This window comes from Lepisma saccharinum, chromosome 9, assembly GCF_977018435.1.
Source record: "Lepisma saccharinum chromosome 9, izLepSacc3.1, whole genome shotgun sequence".
NCBI lineage: Eukaryota > Metazoa > Arthropoda > Insecta > Zygentoma > Lepismatidae > Lepisma > Lepisma saccharinum.
In genome coordinates, this window is record NC_139237.1 from 40270834 (window position 1) to 40292307 (window position 21474).

General features: G+C 38.7%; 1 protein-coding gene across 1 annotated transcript in view; it reads right to left on the reverse strand.

The window, feature by feature from the left end:
- Positions 1-15601: 15601 nt before the first annotated feature.
- The window catches only part of LOC145992638 (uncharacterized), a 99481-nt gene continuing 93608 nt past the window's right edge, over positions 15602-21474 (reverse strand). The window contains exon 4 of the mRNA XM_083129009.1: positions 15602-16452. Within this exon, the coding sequence (XP_082985135.1) occupies positions 16002-16452 (451 nt within the window). The 3' untranslated portion in view covers positions 15602-16001. The remainder of the gene's footprint in view (positions 16453-21474) is intronic.

Here is a 21474-nt window from a genome sequence, read left to right on the forward strand (position 1 = left end):
CACGTATCCAGGAATTCCTTTCGGGGGGGGGGGGGGGGGTTAAGGGGTATAGATAGAACCTCACAATTGTATGTTTAAGGCCAGTGATGGCAATTTGGTCCCAAAACGGTGGGGGGCAAGGAAAGTTACCTTTCTCTTGGTAGACCATGCTTAGCATTAAGAGGCCATAGTGTGATAGTTTGGAGGCAAAAAAATTGGGAGCAACTATCCCCTAAATCATTCCCACTATTTAAGGCTGTCATTTTAATCAGAACGTGAAACCATAATATTTTTTACCACTCTACTCCTCTGTTTCCATTAACTTTGTGTGTCGGAACCATCTTAGTATGTATGTTCGTCGATTTCTTCTCTCCCTTGATTCCCACCTTGCATACGTGCTATTAACAATAACAATAACATTCTCCTTCTTGCCTCGATAATTATTTCTCTCCTTAAATGATTGTCACACTATTCGAGAAGACAAAAACCTAATTTTATGTAGGGTAAATTTAAAAATTTCCAGGGGGGGGGTGCGGGCTCGAGTCACCTGATCCCCACCTTGGATACGTGCTAGTAACAATAGCAGGGTTATAGATCATTCTCAGTCTTTCCCGATAATTTTTTCTCTCAAATTATCATCACATTATTCAAGAAGCCTAAATCCTAATTTTATCTAGTGTAAACAGAAAATATTTTCTGAAAGGGGAGTGGGGAGCTGAAGCCCCCTGATTTCCACCATGGATATGCACTATTAACAATAACAGAGTTACAGAACATTCTCCGTATTGCCTCGATAATTATTTCTCTCCTTAACAGTAGCGTAACTAACATGCTGTGAACCCCGCAACTTTCATTTGTGCTCCCCTAATCATTTTATTAAAGGCTCTTCCCTCTAAAATATTAATTCATGCCTACATTTGTGTTAGATATGTACAAATATGAAAATTCATGAATGTAATTTGAATCAATATATAAACTGGCACGAAAGGTTTAAGACAGCAGACAAACTGTAAAAAAGTATATGTTATTATTATTATGAAAATACACTGTTACTACAAAAATTACAATTTTGTTAAATGCCCATTACCAGTCCTCAGCATTTTTTGATGGAAGGAAGTTCTTATGCTATTTTGGTCATGTCTAGTTTTTGAGCCCGATTGGTTCCGATGCTAAATAGCGTCAGTCCACTCAATCTCGCTCTTGTCATTGTGCTTCTCAATTAATTTTTTGATCTATTTTATCTCTGCTGATGTAGTAGGGTCAAAATACAGCATATAAGCAGACCATAATCAGGAATGCTACTAGCCAGAATTTTGTTTTCTCTCAAGAGGAATTCTGCAACTTCAATGATGATCGACATGTTTCTCCTTTTGGTTTCAGTTGACACTGCATTCCGAAAACAAACAATTACTGTAGCTACAGTGCAAGAGACATCATCTTCACATTTCTCCCAGAAATTAGTAGCGGATTCCACTAACAGTCTGTCGGTGTGTTCCGTTAGGGCTTAAAAAGGTGTAGACAAGGCTTGGTAGACAAGGTTTAGCATTAAGAGGCCATAGTATGATAGTGAGGAGTGTGGAGGCAAAAAAATGGGGAGCAAATATCCCCTAAATTGTTCCCACAGTTTAAGGTTGTCATTTTAATCAGAACGTGAAATCAGTACTTTTTTTACCACTCTACTCCTCTGTTTCCATTAACTTTGTGTGTCGGAACCATCTTAGTATGTATGTTCGTCGATTTCTTCTCTCCCTTAATTCCCACCTTGGATACGCGCTATTAACAATAACAAGGTTATAGAACATCCTCCTTCTTGTCTCGATAATTATTTCTATCCTTAAATGATTGTCACATTATTGAAGAAGACAAAAACCTAATTTTATCTAGGGTAAATTTAAAAATTTCCAAGGGGGGGGGGGGCTCGATCCACCTGATCCCCACCTTGGATACGCGCTAGTAACAATAACAGGGTTACAGAACATTCTCCGTAATGCCTCGATAATTATTTCTCTCCTTAACAGTAGTGTAACTAACATGCTGTGCACCCCTACTGGATTTTTTTTAATTTTTTTTTTAAGACACTCGCTTCTAAAATATTAATTCTCGCCTACATCTGTGTTAGATATGTACAAATATGAAAATTCATACATGTAATTTGAATCAGTGTAAAAACTGGTATGAAAGGTTAAGACAGCAGACAAACTGTAAAAAAGTATATGTTATTATTATTATGAAAATACACTGTTACTACAAAAATTACAATTTTGTTAAATGCCCATTACCAGTCCTCAGCATTTCTTGATGGAAGCAAGTTCTTATGCTATTTTGGTCATGTCCAGTTTTGATGCTAAATAGCATCAGTCCACTCAATCTCGCTCTTTTCATTGTGCTTGTTAATTAATTTTTTAATCAATTTTATCTTAGAAAACTACCTCTCAGCTGAGGTAGTAGTGTCAAAATACAGCATATAAGCAGTCCATAATCAGGAATGCTACTAGCCATAATTTTATTTTCTCTGAAGTGAAATTCTGCAACTTCAATGATGATCGACGTGTTTCTCCTTTTGGTTTCAGTTGACACTGCATTCCGAAATCAAACAATTTCTGTAGCTACAGTGCAAGAGACATCATCTTCACATTTCTCCCAGAAATTAGTAGCGGATTTCACCAACAGTCTGTCGGTGTGTTCCGTTAGGGCTTAAAAAGGTGTAGCTTTCTATGATTTGTTTCATGCTCTCAAATCTATTGTTTACTTTACTTTACTACAATAGTAGAATATCTAAAGCACTGTAGGAGAAAAGTGCATGTTCTTGCCTGTGGTCTACCCTTTGGCGACGTAATCAATTACTTGAACTATTCAGCTAATGAAGGTTTTCTTCTTCTTCTTCTTTTCCCTTATGCCCACTTAGGCGTCGGGTCCTTTCAGCCACTTCTTGAAAGAAGTTCTATCCTGTGCCAGTCTTTTCACTTCGTCCGGTGTCTTCCCTCTCTTCTGTGCCAGTCCATAAATGTACTGGTTCCAGTTCAACCTGGGTCGTCCCCTTCCTCTCTTTCCTTCTGGTCGGGCCTCAAATATTTGTTTCGGTTTACGCTCTTCCTCCATCCTAATAAGATGTCCCAGCCAGCCTAATTCCCTCTTCTCGATGATTTCAATCAGTGGTTCCTGATTCAGGCACTCTCTTCTTATTGTTGTGTTTCGTATCATATCTCTCCTTGTCTTTCCTACAGTTTTTCTTAAGAATTTCATTTCAGTAGCAGTAAGTCTGCTCTCCAATTTAGTTTGCATTATCCAGCTTTCTGATCCATATAATAGCGTGGGGAGATAGACTGTTTTATATATTTTCATTTTTGTTTCTTTACTAATCTCCTTTTTACCTATAATGGTGTTACTAATATTATAGTACAGATTATTTGCTTTCTGAATTCTGTGATTAATTTCAGAGTCCATTTTCCCGTCCGCAGTTAGTATGGTTCCTAAATATTCAAACTGTTCTACTTGTTCTAAGGTCTTATTATTCCAACGAATGTGCCTCCTTGCTGGTTCTTGTTTAGTGAAGTGCATGACTTTCGTCTTGCTAACATTGATTTCCATCTTTCGTTCTTTGAATGCTCGGCCCCACTCTAGGACAGCATTTTGTAGGCTGTTGCTATCTTTTGCTAGGAGAACAATATCATCAGCGTATACTAATGTTTGTACCCATACCGGTTTCATCTTATAATTTCCAATTTTGCATTTTCTTGTTCTTCTTTTGCATTGTTTTATAATTTGATCCATGAATAATATGAAAAGAAGAGGACTAAGTCCATCACCTTGTTTTACTCCTTTTCCCATATTAAATTCCTTGGAGGATTGTCCATTTATTCTAACCGTTCCTTTAACGTTCTTATATAGACTTTGAATTATTCTAGTCAGTTTTGACGTTACTTGGAACTGATGAAGGGCCTTCCATATTTGTCCTCTTGGTACTCTGTCGAAGGCAGACTTTAAGTCAATAAAAGCTGTAAATATTTCCCCTCCTCTGCTTAATATCTTCTCTATTGCGTTCCTCAGGGAGAAGATTAGATCTTGAGTTTGACGATGAGGCCTGAAACCTGCTTGTTCTTCTTCCAATTTATCTTCCACTTGTTGCCTTAATCTTTTTTCTATAATGTGTGAATATAGTTTCTGGGCCACTGGCGCTAAGCATATTGCTCTATAGTTTGAGCAATCGAGGGTACTTCCTTTTTTATGTATAGGAATTATTACATTCTGTTCCCAATCTTTTGGTATTTTCTCTGTTGCCCATATTAGTCTGTATAAATCCCATATCCATTTTACTATTTCCTTTCCTCCATATTTTATAAATTCTGGATGTATATTATCCCAACCGGGTGCTTTACCAGTTTTTAAAGATTTAATTGCCTCTTGTACTTCTTTTAGTTGGATTTCTTCCTCAGCTTCCACGTTCTCATTTTCTTCCCTCATGGGTCTTTCCTCATACAATTCCTCTTCTTCTCTAAAGGTTTCCGCATAATATTCATTCCACGTATCTAAAATTTCCTTCATATTGGTTTTCACCTCGTTATTCTTATTTTTGATATTCCTTATTTTCTTTCCTCGTTTTCCTTTCAGATTTTTCAGCACATGCCAAAATTTTCTTGGATTATTTTTATGATTTTCTTCTATTTCCTTTCCAAATTGTTCCCAGGTTTCCTTCTTCGCTGTTCTCACTATCCGTTTTGCTGTATCTCTTGCCTGTATATAAGCTTCTTTGTCCTCCATTCTTTTGGTCTTTAAGTATTTTAGCCATGCTTTCTTTTTAATTGAAACTTTTTCTTTCACATTATCGCTCCACCATCTTGTCTGCTTCTTTTTATTTGTTACCTTTACTATTCCACATATTTCTGTTGCAACTTCATTGAGGCTTTCTTTCATTACTTTCCATTTATTTTCCACATTCCATTCTTGTCCATGGTTTTGTTCTTTTTCTCTAAGTTTTTCTTTCAGTTTCCTCTGAAACTCCTTTCTTTTATTTTGGGTTTCTAATGTTGATATTTTAAGTTTAGTAAGGTTTATCTTAATTGGTGCAGGTAGTGGTTTGAATCGGGTCGTCATTACTAGTAGTCTATGTTGAGTACTGAGCTCGGCGCTGCGAAAAACTCTTACATCCATTACATCATAATGGGTGTTTTTTGTGTATACGCAGTAATCTATTGTGCTTTGAGCTCCTCTGCTAATTGCTTCAAAGGTAATTTGATGTATTCTTTTATGCGAGAAGAAGGAGTTTCCGATGCGGAGCTCGTTATCAATACAGAACTCCAACATTTTATCTCCATTGCTGTTTCGGGTCTTTTCAGCACCATACCTTCCCAAACTTCCATGTCCTCGTCTAATTTCATTTCCCACTCTAGCATTCCAATCTCCCATTATAATAACGTTTTCCGTTACATTTCTAGCCTCATCTAATATTTGTTGGAGGGAGTTGTAATATAGTTCTTTTTCTAGTTCATCTTTATCCTCTGTAGGAGCGTATACTTGTATAATGATAATCCTACGGTTTAATTCCAATTCCAAATTCAGTCTTATTATCCTAGAGTTAACTGCTTTCCAGTCAGTTACTCTAGTGTTCAGTCTTTCGCTAACAATAATTCCCACACCTTCTTTTGCTCTACTCCTTCTTTCTACTCCTGAATACCTGAGAACATATCCTTTTTCCATGTCAACCTCTCCTGATCCTTTCTTTTTGACTTCACTAATTCCTAATATTTCTAATTTGTATTTCTCCATTTCCTTTACAATCTCCACTTCCTTTCCTGAGAGGGAGGTGATGTTCCAGGTTCCAAATCTCCCCTACTGCCTTGTAGGGAGGGGAGGGATCCCCAAAGGCTAAGGGAAGGAACCCTAACAGAAAACCGGCCAACGGCTCTAGAGATGGAAAAGACTGAAGAGTCCCAACATCCTAAGAGGCGGAAGAGCTACAACCCCACTGCCTTGTGGTAAGGGTTTTGACCCGAAGGCTATGGGAGCAAACCCAGAAAGAAAACCAAGCAAGGGCAGAGGCTTAAAGGTTTTCTTCTAATCTGGTAATTTACTTTCTAGTTTTCTAGTAAATAAAATACTATGTTGGGTTGAAAATATATTTCAACGCCGAAAGGAAATTCTTCTGAACTATTGGTCTTTCTTAATTTATCATTCTTACTGCACCCTCAAAACCCTTGCGGGGACGTTATTTATGCCACTGCTCCTTAAATTATCGTCACATTATCTTATTTCACACCACAAGAAACAAAAAACCTCATTTTTTGTAGTGTAAACCAAAAACTTTGGGGGGGGAGCTTGAGCTCCCTAAGCCCCCCTTGGATACGTGCCTGTCACAGCCAGTATCAAGTGTGTTTAATCATCTAACAAAAGCACATGGTGGGATTTTACCATCTGCCTCTTGCTCTTCAAGAAACCACTACCTTAGCAACTATGTAACTTGTCAAAAGCCTTTTTTAATCCATGGATAATGGTGACACACATCATAAATATCATGCACAGGACAATATCAAGATTGCAGAGTATTGTGTAAGTCAATGTAAATCACTTTTTGCCTAAATTCTTGTAAAATTAGCCTTTTTATGCTCAAGTAATCTTTTGGGGGGGGGGGTAAATAACTGGAATGAGAAAAATTAAATTTATAAGTGATAGAATAATCAGACTGGAAAATGAATGAAAGAAAACATGTTCTTAGAAATGTATTTTTATTCTATTTTAAAGGCTGTCATTGAAAAAAAAAAAATTCTATAAAATATTTAGTTACAATAATTACAAATTCCATTTTCTCAAATTATTAGATTCTATTAGGCCTATTAACATACATTTCTACTGGCATCTTTTTTTTTTTTTTTTTGAAGGATTATGCAATAAATTAAATTAACAGCTAAAACTAGTGTCAAAAAATGTAGATTTTGACTTGCAGGAGATTCTGGATGCTTCATATGCAAATATAGACTTTTGTCTATTTGATTGTTGAGAAAGCAATAAAGGCAAACTTTTCTTTAAATATGTTATTCTAAGAATGATTAAATGATTATTATTTTAAATGCTAATGGTTTACCCCGAACCTGCAGCAGGTTTCAAGTATATTTAATATAATAGTAGTAGTAGTAGTAGTAACATTAAGTATTGCAAAATAAACTTCTTTATTCGACTTCATTCTAGTTTTTCAGAAGTTTCTCAATGTAACAGAACAATATATATAGGGGATAAAAGGAAGGAGGGCCACACGGCTAAATACCAAAGGAAAGAGGAAACACTCACCAGACACAAGAAAAATTTAAATTTTCGTGACCACGAGCTGCATCTTCAAATGTAGAAGAGAAGTAAACAAGGTGACAGGATTGCCAGGTTGAAAAAAAAATGTGGTTGTCTAGCCAGACTTGTCGAAAACTTTGAGTGGTGTGGGTGGGATGTTGGAGGGGTTGCCATGTGTGTGGGGTGGGGGCTAAGAGTAGTAATGGATGTATAAGGTGGGGGTGGGGAACATTGCTGGGTGGCCTTAGTCTTGATCAGGCCAGAGGGCGTGATTGTGATTTCTACCTGGGAAAACATCCAGAGTCCTCAATGTCAGAATCAACAACCACCTGGTTTGCCTTGTAATCAAGGAGCCCTGGGTTTGATACCTGGTGGAAGCACATTACACAGTGCTTCGGATCACGCTTTAAACTGTAGGTCCAGTCGATTAGCCTTTCTGTGCATAAAGTGGACTTAAAACAATAATAATTCAAATTGGTAACCACCGCTCCTCACCCAAAACCTGGATTTCACTGTTGCCATGCATACCAAGTACCACAATATTCCCTTAAATGACTGCTTCCAGGTAGCAATCATCCACCACTTACCTCAACACCAACACCTCGGTATATAAAAGATGGGAGAGGGCCTAATATCAGCCATGAGTGCACCCAGCCTGAACAAAGCCACCCAGTAACATTCCCCATCCACATCCCTCACCTCCATTACTACCTTTTATGAGCCCCATATAGCACCTACTTCAACACCCCACTCATGGTTTTCGACAAGCCTGGTCAGAGAACCACTTTTTTATTACCATCTGCAAATTGTTTTTGGACCTGGCTACCCTGCAGGTCACACTATTGCTTCTGTCACCTCACTTACTTCTCTTCTTCGTGGTCGTGAAAATTTGAACTTCTCTTATGCCTGTTGAGCGTTTCCTCTTTTACTTGTCACAAACAAAATTTAAATATAACTTTTATTGTATTGCTTTGCAATATTTAACAAATGTTATGTGAATTAATGCTACTCTAATATCACACTCTTGAATTTGACATTTTTCCACACCAGGTTCAGAGAAGCATCATGATATTGGAATTTTTGTCAATTTTACATTTCTTGCAAATTTTATTTTATTCCTGTATTCCAATTATCTGTAGTTTAGCTCAAAATGTAACCTTGAAAATATATAATGGAGGTTCCTTTGCATATGCACTGACAAATACACAGAGGCCATGGCATACTTTGTACCTGGGCAATGTACAGTGATTCAGAATGCCAAAAAGTCGGCAAAAATAGAAATTTTCACTTTTCGGTAAGGGAATACTATAAAGTAATGTGAAAACGGTACGGGAGAAACATTTTGATACTTTTTGCTATTTTTGACAAATTTCACAACTTTTTTGTGAATGTGTGCTCCACTCTTAATGGGTCAGCTGGAAACCCTGAATCAAGCATGATCACGTGTGTGCATGCTGTGGAATGGGAGGTCTCTGATTTCACTATCAGCTGATGCTTAGTACATATAGCAGTAGTGCAGTGTAACAGTGAATTTTCCAAACACCACCAACCTCCCTAAATATTTTCCCAAAGACTCACGCTGTGTAAATATTACTTTAAAGCATTGATTAACAATACCTTTATTGGTTAAACTAATTGTATTAATTTTGAACATCTTTATTGTACGAGGCGCATGTCAAAAAAGAGGGCCGATAATTTTTTTTACGTGGGGTTGGCAACACTGATGAAGTTGAGCATGCACAGGAGCATGCCCTAGTATTGTGTGCTTGCAACAGAGATAAAACGTCAGAGTGGGGTTGCGTACGTGCGAGTAGCAGTAAGGTGAAATGGCTGCCATAATACAAAATCCCGGCAAATGTGAAGTGAGATCTGTCATACGATTTCTGAACGCCAAAGGACAGAATGCAGCTGACATCCCTCGGGAATTGTGTGCCATTTATGGACCGACAGTGATGAGTGAAGGGAAGGTCAGGCAATGGTGCAGAGAGTTTCGGGAAGGGCATTCAAATGTCCATGGCGATGAGTGTAGCGGAAGGCCTAGTATTCAGATGGACGATCTGGTGGAAGGCATTAAAGAGAAAGTGCGTTCCAATCGCCGGTTCACAATATCGGAACTCGGCAAAGAGTTTCCAGAAGTGTCTGCGAAAACAGTACATCGAATTGTGACTGACAACCTGGAGTATCACAAACTGTGTGCGAGGTGGGTACCAAAAATGCTGACATGTGATTTTTTGGCCCGCTGGGGAGAGGATGGGAATGACCTCTTTTCGCACATAGTGACGGGGGATGAAACTTCAATATCGTATGCCACTGGGGAGTCGAATCAGCAGTCAATGCAATGGCAGCACTCTGGTTCTCCTAAAGCGAAGAAATTCAAACAAACACCATTAGTTCACAAAACCATGGCAACCGTGTTTTGGGACCAAAAGGGTGTGATTTTTGTGGAATTCTTGGAATCGGGACGAACAATTACAGCAGAGGTGTATTGCAAAACAATCAATAACACTGGGGAACAGTGAAATTGCGGCACAGTGTTTGAGAGCTAATTTAGGGTAATTTCATGCTGCTGAATAATGATATAATAATATATTTCCTGAATTGGCTCTAATTTATGAAATAAATGCAACTAAACCAAAATGGCGGAAACATAAGACATACATATAAATGAACTTCCAACAAAAATTTAATATTTCTTTTTGTGATTACAATCATTATTATAAAAATAAATTTATATAGGCCTATGATCATAATAATTAAGAAAATATGTACACAATGAAGTAACAAACTATGTGAAATGTTTTCTATACGATTTCCTGCTGTATTGCTTTTTAGGACAATCCCTCTGTAAGTTCCAACAGTGGTCAGCCATCATGTGGCGATCCCACCGTCCCTGGTACCTTTCTTCCATTATCCTTATATCCTGATGGAACCTTTCTCCCCGTTCTTCACTAAAATCACCAAGGTTATCAGGGAATCTGTCAATGTAGCTATGTAGAAAATGTAACTTCACACTCATTTTAGCTCCCAATTTCTCAAAATTTTTCAACATAATTCCAACTATATCGCGGTAGTTTTCTGCTCTGTGATTCCCAAAGAGTTTTTGACGACGGACACAAAGCCCAACCAGGCCTCAGGTTCGATGTAAGACATGTAAGTTGTAAAATTGGCATCATTTATAAGTGTACGAATTTGTGGTGGTCCATCAAAGATTCCTGCCTTCAATTTTTCAATACTTAGTCCTGGAAAAGTGTGGCATATATATTTGAAACAATCACCACTTGTATCTAAGGCCTTGACAAACTGTTTTATCAACCCAAGTTTAATATGCAGTGCCGGAAGGATGATTTTGTCCCTATCTATCAGCGGTTCATGAATGATATTAGCTTTTCCCACTAATATTTTCCCTGGGGGGCCAAACTTTTATCGTCCAATGCTTTTCTCTAGCACGACTATCCCACAAACATAGGATACAGGGATACTTTGTGTACCCACTTTGCTGTCCTAGTAAAAAAATCACCATCTTCAAATCCACACACACGAGCCACTTATGTTCAGCATATTTAATTTTTTTCTAAAACCATTTTTATGTTTTGGTATTCTTCCTTAAGCTTTGTTGAGTGTCCGATATATTGCCTAGCAATGCTTCATAAGTTGCCTAGCAACAATGTACAAATAATAAATAAGTTTCTTAATGGGAATTTCAGACCATTATCAAATTTTGATATTACCGAGAAAAGCGTAGAGTAATTTTACCTCCTACATTTTCCATGGTGTGTTTATTTTTATAACTGGAGTCAATTCAATTGAACCAATCATACAATTGGCAATCACAACTGTTTTGTGTGCTGAAACTGTTATTAAACTTTATGCCGCAAAATAAAATCTTTTTTTTGTTTCCCAGTGTAATCTGTGACATGCCATCCAAAATCAGCGCAGAGGAATGCTGCACTCTGGAATTTTTCTGATCCATGACAACGCCTGCCCACACACAGCTGCTTGTACTGTTGAGACAATTGAAAGATTTCGATGGGAACTATTCAATCATCCCCCTTACAGCCCCCAGCGATCAGTTCTGGACTGGCTGCACTCTCAGGCGGCAGATTTTTACGCAGAGGGTATACGGAAGCTTGTGCCACGCTATCAAAAATGTCTGGAGGTTAATGGTGACTACGTCGAAAAATAGCCAAGGTATGTACTTGTTTATCAATCACAATAAATTTCTTCTTCTATCATTTTCTTGTTATTTTAAAAAATACCGGCCCTTTTTTTTTGACATGAGAAAAAGTACGTATGGTGAAATTTACACCAAGGTTATGACATTCAGAAGGGTTCACTGGAAACATACTGAGAAGGGTCGCCTCAGGCACTCATTGGTAAAAATGAAAAATATTTCAAAATCACTTGGGTCATTTTTACCCATTCACGTGTCCTTGCGGGTTAATGGTGGTGGTGTGTCATAGAAATCTACAAAACATTCTTCATGAAAAATTTGATGAGGATAAAAATTATCAAGTTAAGCATTTGTTTCATTTGTGTCAGATGCTCTACTGACATTGACAATATTGCTGAAGATTGTATTAAGAACATTAATATTGATGTGTCATGGTTCTGCAGCAAAGTATTTTAAGAATATGAAAATTGTCGCTGAATAGAAGATAAAGTTCTTAAAAATAATTTCAGTTGGCTTTAAAAAAATGGAGTATTTGTAGTTGCTTTTTCTTCTATTCTATGAACTCTCAAAAGCAGATAGATTGTCAGGTTTGAAGAAAGTAGCAACAGAAATATAAAGTGATAAACTGAAGAACTTCATCGGGAAAATGCATCTAAGGAACTCACATTCACAACCAAAGCACATTTCAAGGGAAAGGATAAGGAAAGACATCGTAACTAGTGAATAAATGTTATTTAATGCCTTAAAATACATTAATTTATCTTGAAAGTGATTTGATAGGCGTTAAAAATTTATTGTGCATAAATTCAATTTAATGATACTTTTTACAAAAATTATTATTATCATTATTATTATTTAATCTATTTCTGGGAATGTAGCTATTTCTGTCTTTCAAGTGTATTGTTTAGTATTACTGTGCTCACAAGTGTGTATTGAAATAGGTCAAAATTATACTTTTTGTATAAAAACCTAAATAATCAATCTCATGTGAATTATTTGTCAATTTTGCCTTAAAAATGCTAATCTTACAGGTTTGTATTGATTTAGGGGTCAAATAGCGAGCTCCTGATTTTTGTTAATTTTTTGGGCATCGATCACTATGCAATGGCGTGGAATCTAAGATGTTCCACTACATCTCATGGATGTCAGAACTTATTATGGAGTCAAAGGGTGGCAGGTCAGGTTTTCAAATCAGCAACATCTTATCAATATATTTTTCACATCTTTTTGCTCGACATAGCCAAATGGTTAGTGCTGCACCTTTTGGTGCAAGTGGGCCGGGGTTTGATTCCTGGTGGAAGCACAAAAAACGTTGGCACTGGCCCAGCATTGTGAGGAAAACTGGACAGCTACTTGAAAAGAAGAAGCAGTGAGCACCAGTTTCACAAGCCAAAAAAAACACACAACGAAAAGCCGCTTGTGAGGCACTGGCAGGGCAGCTTCTGGGGGAGGATGGTCAAACACTAATGCATGGCACATCTGATGATTAGTCCCATAGCATGACAGAGTAGGGATGATATACAGAAACAATGCCTGGCAGAAAATATAAATTAATAAACAAAACATAAAGGGGAGAAATAAAATTTACCAGCCTACCGATTCTACATATATCAGGCTACTTTAGTACAGTAAGAAACTTTTTGGCAAATAATTTCTGTTGAAAATTAAATGTAGGCAAGGTTGTATCCCTTTGAGTGGGAGAAAATCTGAACACATCATTACTACACCTTTGATAATGAAACAGTCATTAAGTGCCATGCAAATAAAGTAATTCTCTTGCATACCCTGTGTTGAAACACACATGCTCAAATCCAGCTATTCTACCCTGAACAATATTGTGGTGCCTGATAGGAAACTGAAATTAGCCCTGGGAACGTGAATTTCTAAGAACATACTACTTGCTATATCTGAGGCATGTACATCTTTTTGCATGACCAATGACTGTTTTGACTGTCGGAGTCCTTACAGAAAGATCCAGAGACCAATGAAAGTAGGCAAAATTTGCTTTGAACTGATTACTCTCTTCTTGAATAAGCACATGACTAATGTGACCTACATGAAAGAATGCAGAACAAGGTCTCGCCCTCAAGTTCCGACATTCCTGCTATTCCTGAGTTTGAGCTTGCTTTGGTTTTGTTTTAAGTCCCTTTATGCACAACATACAGTTGTGTCTTTAAACTCTTTCGAACCCAGGACCCCTTGATTACAAAGTGACGTTGCCACTATGCCATCACGGAGGCAATCCTTGCTATTCATGTACTGATACATAAAAAAATCTCCCTACCTCATTGAAGATCAACAAGAGATTGTGTTTAGATTTGGATCATGACTAAGAATGGAAAAATCTTGCGAGTCATTAATACAAGGTAACCAAAAGAGTTCTTGCCGTTTTTAACGTCGCATGGGAACAAGTGATAACTGATAGAAAAATATGTGTGCCATGTGCCGGAAAAATGGTCGGGGTGGAAGAGAGGACTTTGGCACTCATAGCAGCCATAGTTTGAGCAGGTGCGAAGAGAAATGGAAGTGTTGAAGCAGCTTGTTTGGTGTTGTCTGCTTTATGACTTTAAGGTGGGCTTGCCACAGTAGAATAAAGTCGTTGGATACGTCAAGCCTTTGGGGATAATGCTGTGAATGAACACACTGCTAGGAATTGGTTCCAGAAGTTCAGGTTGGGAGATCTGTCACTTTGTGATGAACCCCGCAGTGACCGCCCACAGGTCCTGGATGATGAGGCCCTGAAGGCAGCCATACAGGAGGACAGCCGCCTAATGTGTGGTGAGCTTGCCAACCACTTTCAGGTTTCCAATGAAACAGCCAGACTGCATCTGCACCAGACAGAGAAGATGTTCAAGTTGAGCAAGAAGCAACAATGAGTGACAGCCTGTTTCTCGTTGCTTCCTTGGTACTAAAAAACACCCATATTCAGTCGAGTGCTCACCATTTACGAAAAGTGGGTCCTGTATGACACTCCCAAGCATGCCAGACATTGGTTGTCAACACGGGACACTGTGCCTCACACCGTAAGACCATCTTTACACCCATGCAAGATCATGCTCTGTATGGTGGACTAGTTGCCAAGTAGTGCACTATGAGCTCCTACCAATGGACCAAACCATCACTGGGACCTCTACTCGCAGCAGTTGGAACGTGCACAACAGGCACTGAAGCAGAAGGGGCCAGCATTGGCTAATCACAAGTGTGTACTGCTTCACGACAATATCAGGCTGCATGTGGTGTGGGTGGCCAGGGATACCATACAGTGACTTTGCTGAGAGACACTGTGCCATCCACGGTACTTCCCAGACCTTGCGCCAACAGTTTATCACCTCCTTCATTCCCTGGACAACCATCTTTGTGGGAAATTCTTCGCAAATGAGTCAGACCTGCGGCAAGCACTCACGGTCTTCTTTGCATCCGAGACCCCCGAGTTTTATCGTCATGGCATTGCATAGCTGGAGGCACATTGGCAAAAGTTGCTGGATGCCGATGGGGATTACTTTGAGGACTAACGGTATGTGACATTTGCTGCATACATTTTTGTTTCTGGTGATCAAAAATTGCAAGAACTTTTTTGGTTACCTTGTAATATACAAGGGCTGATTTTTTAGTAGTGGCAACTATTTATTTTCTAGACACATAGAATACATACATGGTTCTAAGTTTTACAGGCCTTCAATGCAGTTGCCAGCGATATGGAAGCTGTCAGATGCCGTCGGCACAGCCTACTCTGTTGATAGTGTGAAGAGAGCGATCTACTGCCAGAAGAATGTCTCGAACTGTTCAGAAGCGAATCCCATGAAATGATTCCTTCATCTTAGGGATTAGGTCCAAGTCACAGAGACTTAAATCTGGAGAGTATGGGGGGTGGTAGAGCACTTCACATCCCCAGCGATTGAACAAATCAGCTGTATGCACCCGAGCATTATCATGCAAAACGAGGGGGGGGGGGGGGTTATGCATAAGTATCGCCGTAATGCAAATCCATCGCAACCCTGTTGCAGTCGATGGTGATACTGTCGTGCAGTGCGACCTCTAGCACATTCAATTTTTAACCAGCTCCTCTGCTCCTGCTTCGTAAACATCGTGACTGCTCACTCACAACTGCTCTGTTCTTGTTGTCACTGTGCACAGGCATGGAGTGAGAAGAGTGAGTTCATTTGCTCTGAGGGAGGGTATGCATGTAACTAACCTTTGGTATAAATGACATTGCACAGCATCATTATAGCATAGTTGCCACTACTAAAAAATCAGCCTATGTATTTTAAATTACTCTTAAGATTTTAACAAAATATTAAAGAAGTGTACTGAAGATGGTCCAGGATATCAGACGAAAAATGATGGCAAAATATATCAACAAAATCACATTATATAAATTTCTCAATATGGTGACAGATTTGAATTATGATGGTAATTCAGAAAGTACATATTCTACTGTAATATCTGAGTACATTACTGAAGTACAATACTTATTGATTTTCCTTATGTACATTTTCAATGTGAAAGAAGTAATATACATTATATTTCTCTAGTGTGTCAAAAAATGTATAACACATATAATGTTTCATTGGATGCATTCTTAAATAAAATTTCCACTTAGTTTAATATCTAAAAGATCTGTTACATGATGAATGTAACCTCCGGTGTGAATTCGTGAATGTCTTGTAAGATGGTGCTTAAGTCTAAATGCCTTGTTGCACGTTGGACACAGAAATGGCCTCTCTCCACTATGAATTCTCTTGTGGACTCTAAGGTGATAGCTACGGCTAAATGTTTTGTTGCATTCTCTGCAAATATAAGGTTCTTTTGTGGTGGAAAGGCTACCGAATTGATCTTCACTTCTTGCAAGATTAAAATTACTAGCACAATCATTAGCCAGTGATACTTTTGAGGACTGACTTGATGTCCCTGTCATAGCCATCTCCTTTGTCATATTATCTGAAACTAAGTAGCCTTCTCCAGGTGGTGAATGCCCATTATCAGCTTGGAATGCAGCACCAATTCTTCTTCCGGCATTGCTCGGAGAGTATCTGGAAGAAGATTTAGGACTTCATTATAAACCTCTTTACTATTTTTTTAATGTAAAATAAATATACAAGATTCAATTTCACAGCATAGAACAAGTAATTTTCTATAGTGGAACCACAAGCAAAGAAACCTGCGCAGACCCATGACTCCTGTGCACCGTACTCCCATGTGGAGGGGTGGGGGAGAGTGGACCATGCTTCCTTATGGCCCGAGCTGAAGGGAAGAAGGGAAAGCTGTGCACGTACTTTTCATCCAGGTTTTTTCATGGTTGCTTTATAGTACAGTGCTGCATGGCATTCCAGCAGGCCTACTGCATGTTTCTAGACATAAAAAGGAACCTATGACAGTTGCCAAAGCAAGGGACATGTGTCAATTGTCACAATAATATCTTTCTCTCCTGTGGAGGAGATATGGTTGGTAGCAAAGTTTCAACTAGTAGCTTTAAATCATTCTTAATGCATCTTCACATTCTGTTGATAAGGGATGATCTACTTATGTCTTGAAGATACCGGTTTTATTTAATCTGTGATCATTGGTTTCTTGACTACCTGCCTAGGGACATCTATGAATAGGATACAAGTGTTTATTGTGTCAACCAAAATTAGTAATTTTACAGAAAACTAGGTACACATACAAATTACTTTGGTCTACTTAACATATAGAGCCACGGTTGTCCAGTCAGTAGGGCATCTGATTTCCACATTGGGAGACTGGTTACATTCTTGAGGTAGGTAATCCAGGTAGGAATTTATCCAATCATGTTCCTGTATAATGTGGGATTAACTCAGTCTCTTAACAAAACAATAAGGAGTAAAGGCAGCTGGAAAATGGGTGCTGATCACACTTACTTCACTTCTGAGATTGTGATTGTATGGGGCCCCTACTTTTTACCCCTTAATAACATATTGCAATTAAAGGGGGATGTTTTACCTTTTACTTAACATATTTGGTTATTCAAGGTATAATGCATAGTTTGCAAATTTAATAGTGATCACAATTATACATGATTGTACATGTGTGCAAACGAAAGGTGTAGCACAGAATTACTGTTACAGTCCCTCAATAGTCTCCAGTGTTGTCCATGAGCCTTTGCCAATCGTATGGTAGCTTCAGAATGCCATCAGCAGCAACCAGATGTGCTGATGTCATGGATGGAGTGGTGGAATCCAGCATGCTACAATATGTGTATGTGTACATGTGTAGCTGCTCCTTCAGGATATTGGGCCTCCCCGATGGCGCAGTGGTAGCACCGTTGCCTTGTAATCAAGGGGTCCCAGGTTCGATACCCGGTGGATGCACATAGTGGTTCGGACCCCACTTTAAACTGCAGGTCCAATCATGATCAGCCTTACTGTGCATAAAGTGGACTTGAAACACCAATTTAATCCAATCCTTCAGGATATTGAGGACTGGTCTCCAATACATGCCTGTACTAGTATTTGGTAACACCCTTTTTAGTATGGCCCCTCACACTTTCAGTTTTCAGCCAGGAATGCTTCTTGACTTGGAAAACATGTTGCACCACAGACTACATAACGTTACTGTGTACGTGCATTACATGGCAGGGACATGTCAGTGATACCATAGGGAGAGGAAAGTTCAGCCTTGTACGCTTCTGTTCGCATTAAGTGGCACACTTTATAGGGATTGACAGTTGAAAAATGTGCCACTTTATCTGAACAGGAGTGTATATGCGAAGATGGTATGGATGGTACCTATCTTCATTTCCCTTTCACATTGCTGTGATCACTATTAAATTTCCAGCCCATGTATAAGAGGCACTTCTATGTAGGACTTTTTCCTTGGAGTGACATATTCCAAATGGCTGTACCTCACACAACAGGATGTGTGGAACTCAGATTTAATTTTTTTAAAAATGTTTTCATCGGTTATCAAAAGCTGTCACAGGTACACAGAATGACTACTGTAACCTATTCACGCATTTTCCACAGCAGAAATATTGTTGTAACATATATCAATAGAAAATAATGTTTTTAGTAAGATTGCAAATGCATTTCAAACAATGGAGTTTCCATCAGTAGCGATATGCTTTGAATTCTTGAAAATTCAAAATATGTGTTGTCTGTTAATTGTTTTCCTCCTGATTTATATGATACTTTATTTTCATAACTGTACAATTCACAATGTGAAGGTTTTTTATTTACTTTTTTGATATGAATTTTCTTCTTTTCTTGCATTCAATTATATTTGTCTCCAACTCTGTTATAGACTGATTGATTGATTGGATTTATTTTACTTCACTTTTCTGCCACTTTTGGCTAATTGTGAAGATGAAGATGAATCGATGAAATTGATGAAGGGACAATCACAAATAACACCCAGGCCAGGATTTGAACCAAGGACCTCTGGCATCATAGTGCACTGTGCTAACCACTCTGCCACGGAGACCGGCTCTCTGCTACAGAATTATTGCAAGAGTGGAAATATATGATTAAACTTAATGAGCAAGCAAACCTCACCAGTGTATCCATTTCATATATGTATATACAGTGCATTCGAAAAGTAATAGACATGCACTAGCCAACTTTCGCATGGATGGACTACGTTGCATAGCAGCTGATATGTCTCGCAGTTTTTCTTCATCGAGTATTGATGGTCTACCACTTCGCTCATAGTCCATTAACGATCCCGTCTCCCTAAATTTCTCGATTAGCGCTCTTACACTATGTTCATTAGGAACCAGTGTACCTGGACATCTAACAGAAAATTGGCCTCTTTCACTGTCTGTGTGTACTCACCATTCTCACGGAAGACATACTCAACAAGAAATATTCACAGTTCTAAAGTTAACGTCATTCTGAGCGCACATGGAAAGACACAATCTCAATCATTCAAAGGCGACAAACACACAATGAACAACAAAGACACACCTTCTCATCTCAAAGCACCAGCCTGACTGGCTCGCGGAAGCAAACTGCATACAATGCAGGATTACCAAACTTTGTAGAAAACATTACTCATAGCGCACGGAATAAAATCCCTCAACATATAATTGCGTTTATATAGGTGTATAGTTACTTTTTGAATGCACTGTATATTTTTTGTTGTGAGAAACAAATGTGTCTAAATGTGTTTCGCTCTTAACCATTTGTCATGTAACTTATTTTGCTCCTTCTCAATATGTAGATAATCAATAAATATTTTCTTCGAATTCTTATAAAAACTCTGAGTCAGAAAGGTACAATGCACATTAGAGTTCAATGAATGGCAGTTGAGCTACTAAGAAGCAAGGATATGTATTCATCTTAGCATTCACCAGATGATATATTTGCATGTACAGCGTAAGTCAAAATGTTGGCCCCGATTTCAGACATTTATTCTGTGAAATATAATAAACAAATGTCATTGTGAGACATGTGCTAAGAAAGGTAAACTGTCAAAGTTTTTTTCAAACAAATCACAAGTGTTCTATGTGAGTACCTCGCGTAACACGGCACACATCAAGCCGATAGTCCATCTCCTGCCAAACCTTGTGTAGGATTTTGCGGTCAATATCAGCAATGGCTGCTGTGATGCGGGCACGCAGGTCATCCAATGTTGTTGGAAGTGGTGGTACGTAAACATGATCCTTGACAAAACCCCACATGAAGAAATCACATAAGGATCAAGTCGGGGGAACGAGGTGGCCAATGAAGGAGAGGTCGATCCTCCGGAGATGAACGGCCTATCCAACGTTGTTCCAATGCCCCATTGAGATGGTCCCGAACGCTGCCATGGTAATGCGCAGGGGCACCATCCAATTGGAGAATGAAATCTGCACTATCCTCTGCAAGCTGTGGAAGGAGCCATAGTTGCAGCATATCAAGGAAAACAAGTCCTGCCACAGTACGTTCATGGAAGAAAAAGGGCCCATAAATTTTTTCATGGGAAATGGCACAAAAGGCATTCACTTTGGGAGAATCGCATTCGTGTTCCACAAATTCATGGGAGTTAGCAGTTCCCCAAATCCTTACGCTGTGTCTATTCACTTTCCCTGAAAGGTAAAAAGTTGCTTCATCACTGTAAATTAACCTCTCAAAGAACCCATCCGTTTCCATTAATGCGCGGAAATCAGCACAGAAGGACGCGCGCAAAGCATAATCAGTGTCTTTTAAGGCTTGAACTAGTTGCAAGCGGTAGGGTTTCATTTGTAAATGTTTCCGCAAATCACGCCAGACAGTTTTCTGTGGAAGTTGAAGTTCTCTCGCTGCCCGGTAGGTGGACTTCTGTGGACTCCGCACGAAACATGTGCCCACTCGTTTCACTGTCTCTTCCCCAGTCGACAGACGGCCAGTCGATTTTCGTTTACAGATGCAGCCCGAATCTCTGAAATGTTCATACCATTACGAATGGTCTTCCCCGTAGGTGGTTCTCTCCGATATTTGGTACGGAAATGCCGTTGCACACTAATCACAGACTTGTTCACATGATAATCAAGCACACAGTCAACGCCATTTTCCTGCTTGCTGCTGACTCCTAGCGGTAGAAAGTGGAAACACTGCGTGGAAACTAAACTTTGAAAGTTTACCCAGTCAACAAGTTAATGTTACCACAACGTTAGCCCCTAACATACCTAACGTTGTTGCAATGTTGAATGTATGTTGATACAACGTTGTGAAAACGTTGTGTCAACGTTTAAGGGTCATTTATTTCAACGTTGCTGCAACGTAGGTTGACAACGTTGTCGCAACATATACTGAACATTATGTAGCAACGTTAGGTATGTAAGGGGTTAACGTTGCCACAACTTTTTTGCAACATTACCTTGTTGCCTGTGTAATTTACGAATATAACAATGCATATTTAAAATATGGTTATTTCGCATGGTAAGCTATTAGCAATCTTGTCAAACCATTTTTGTATATAATACATATGCGTAACAGGAAAAACTCATGTTTGTAACGTCACAGTTTCTCTTTTCATATTATAAAAACTTTTCCTGCTCCACCAAAATAGGCAATTGTTAGTCTGGAGATTTTGATGAATTAACCAATCTCTAACTACACCTAGTAATCATTTTTTTT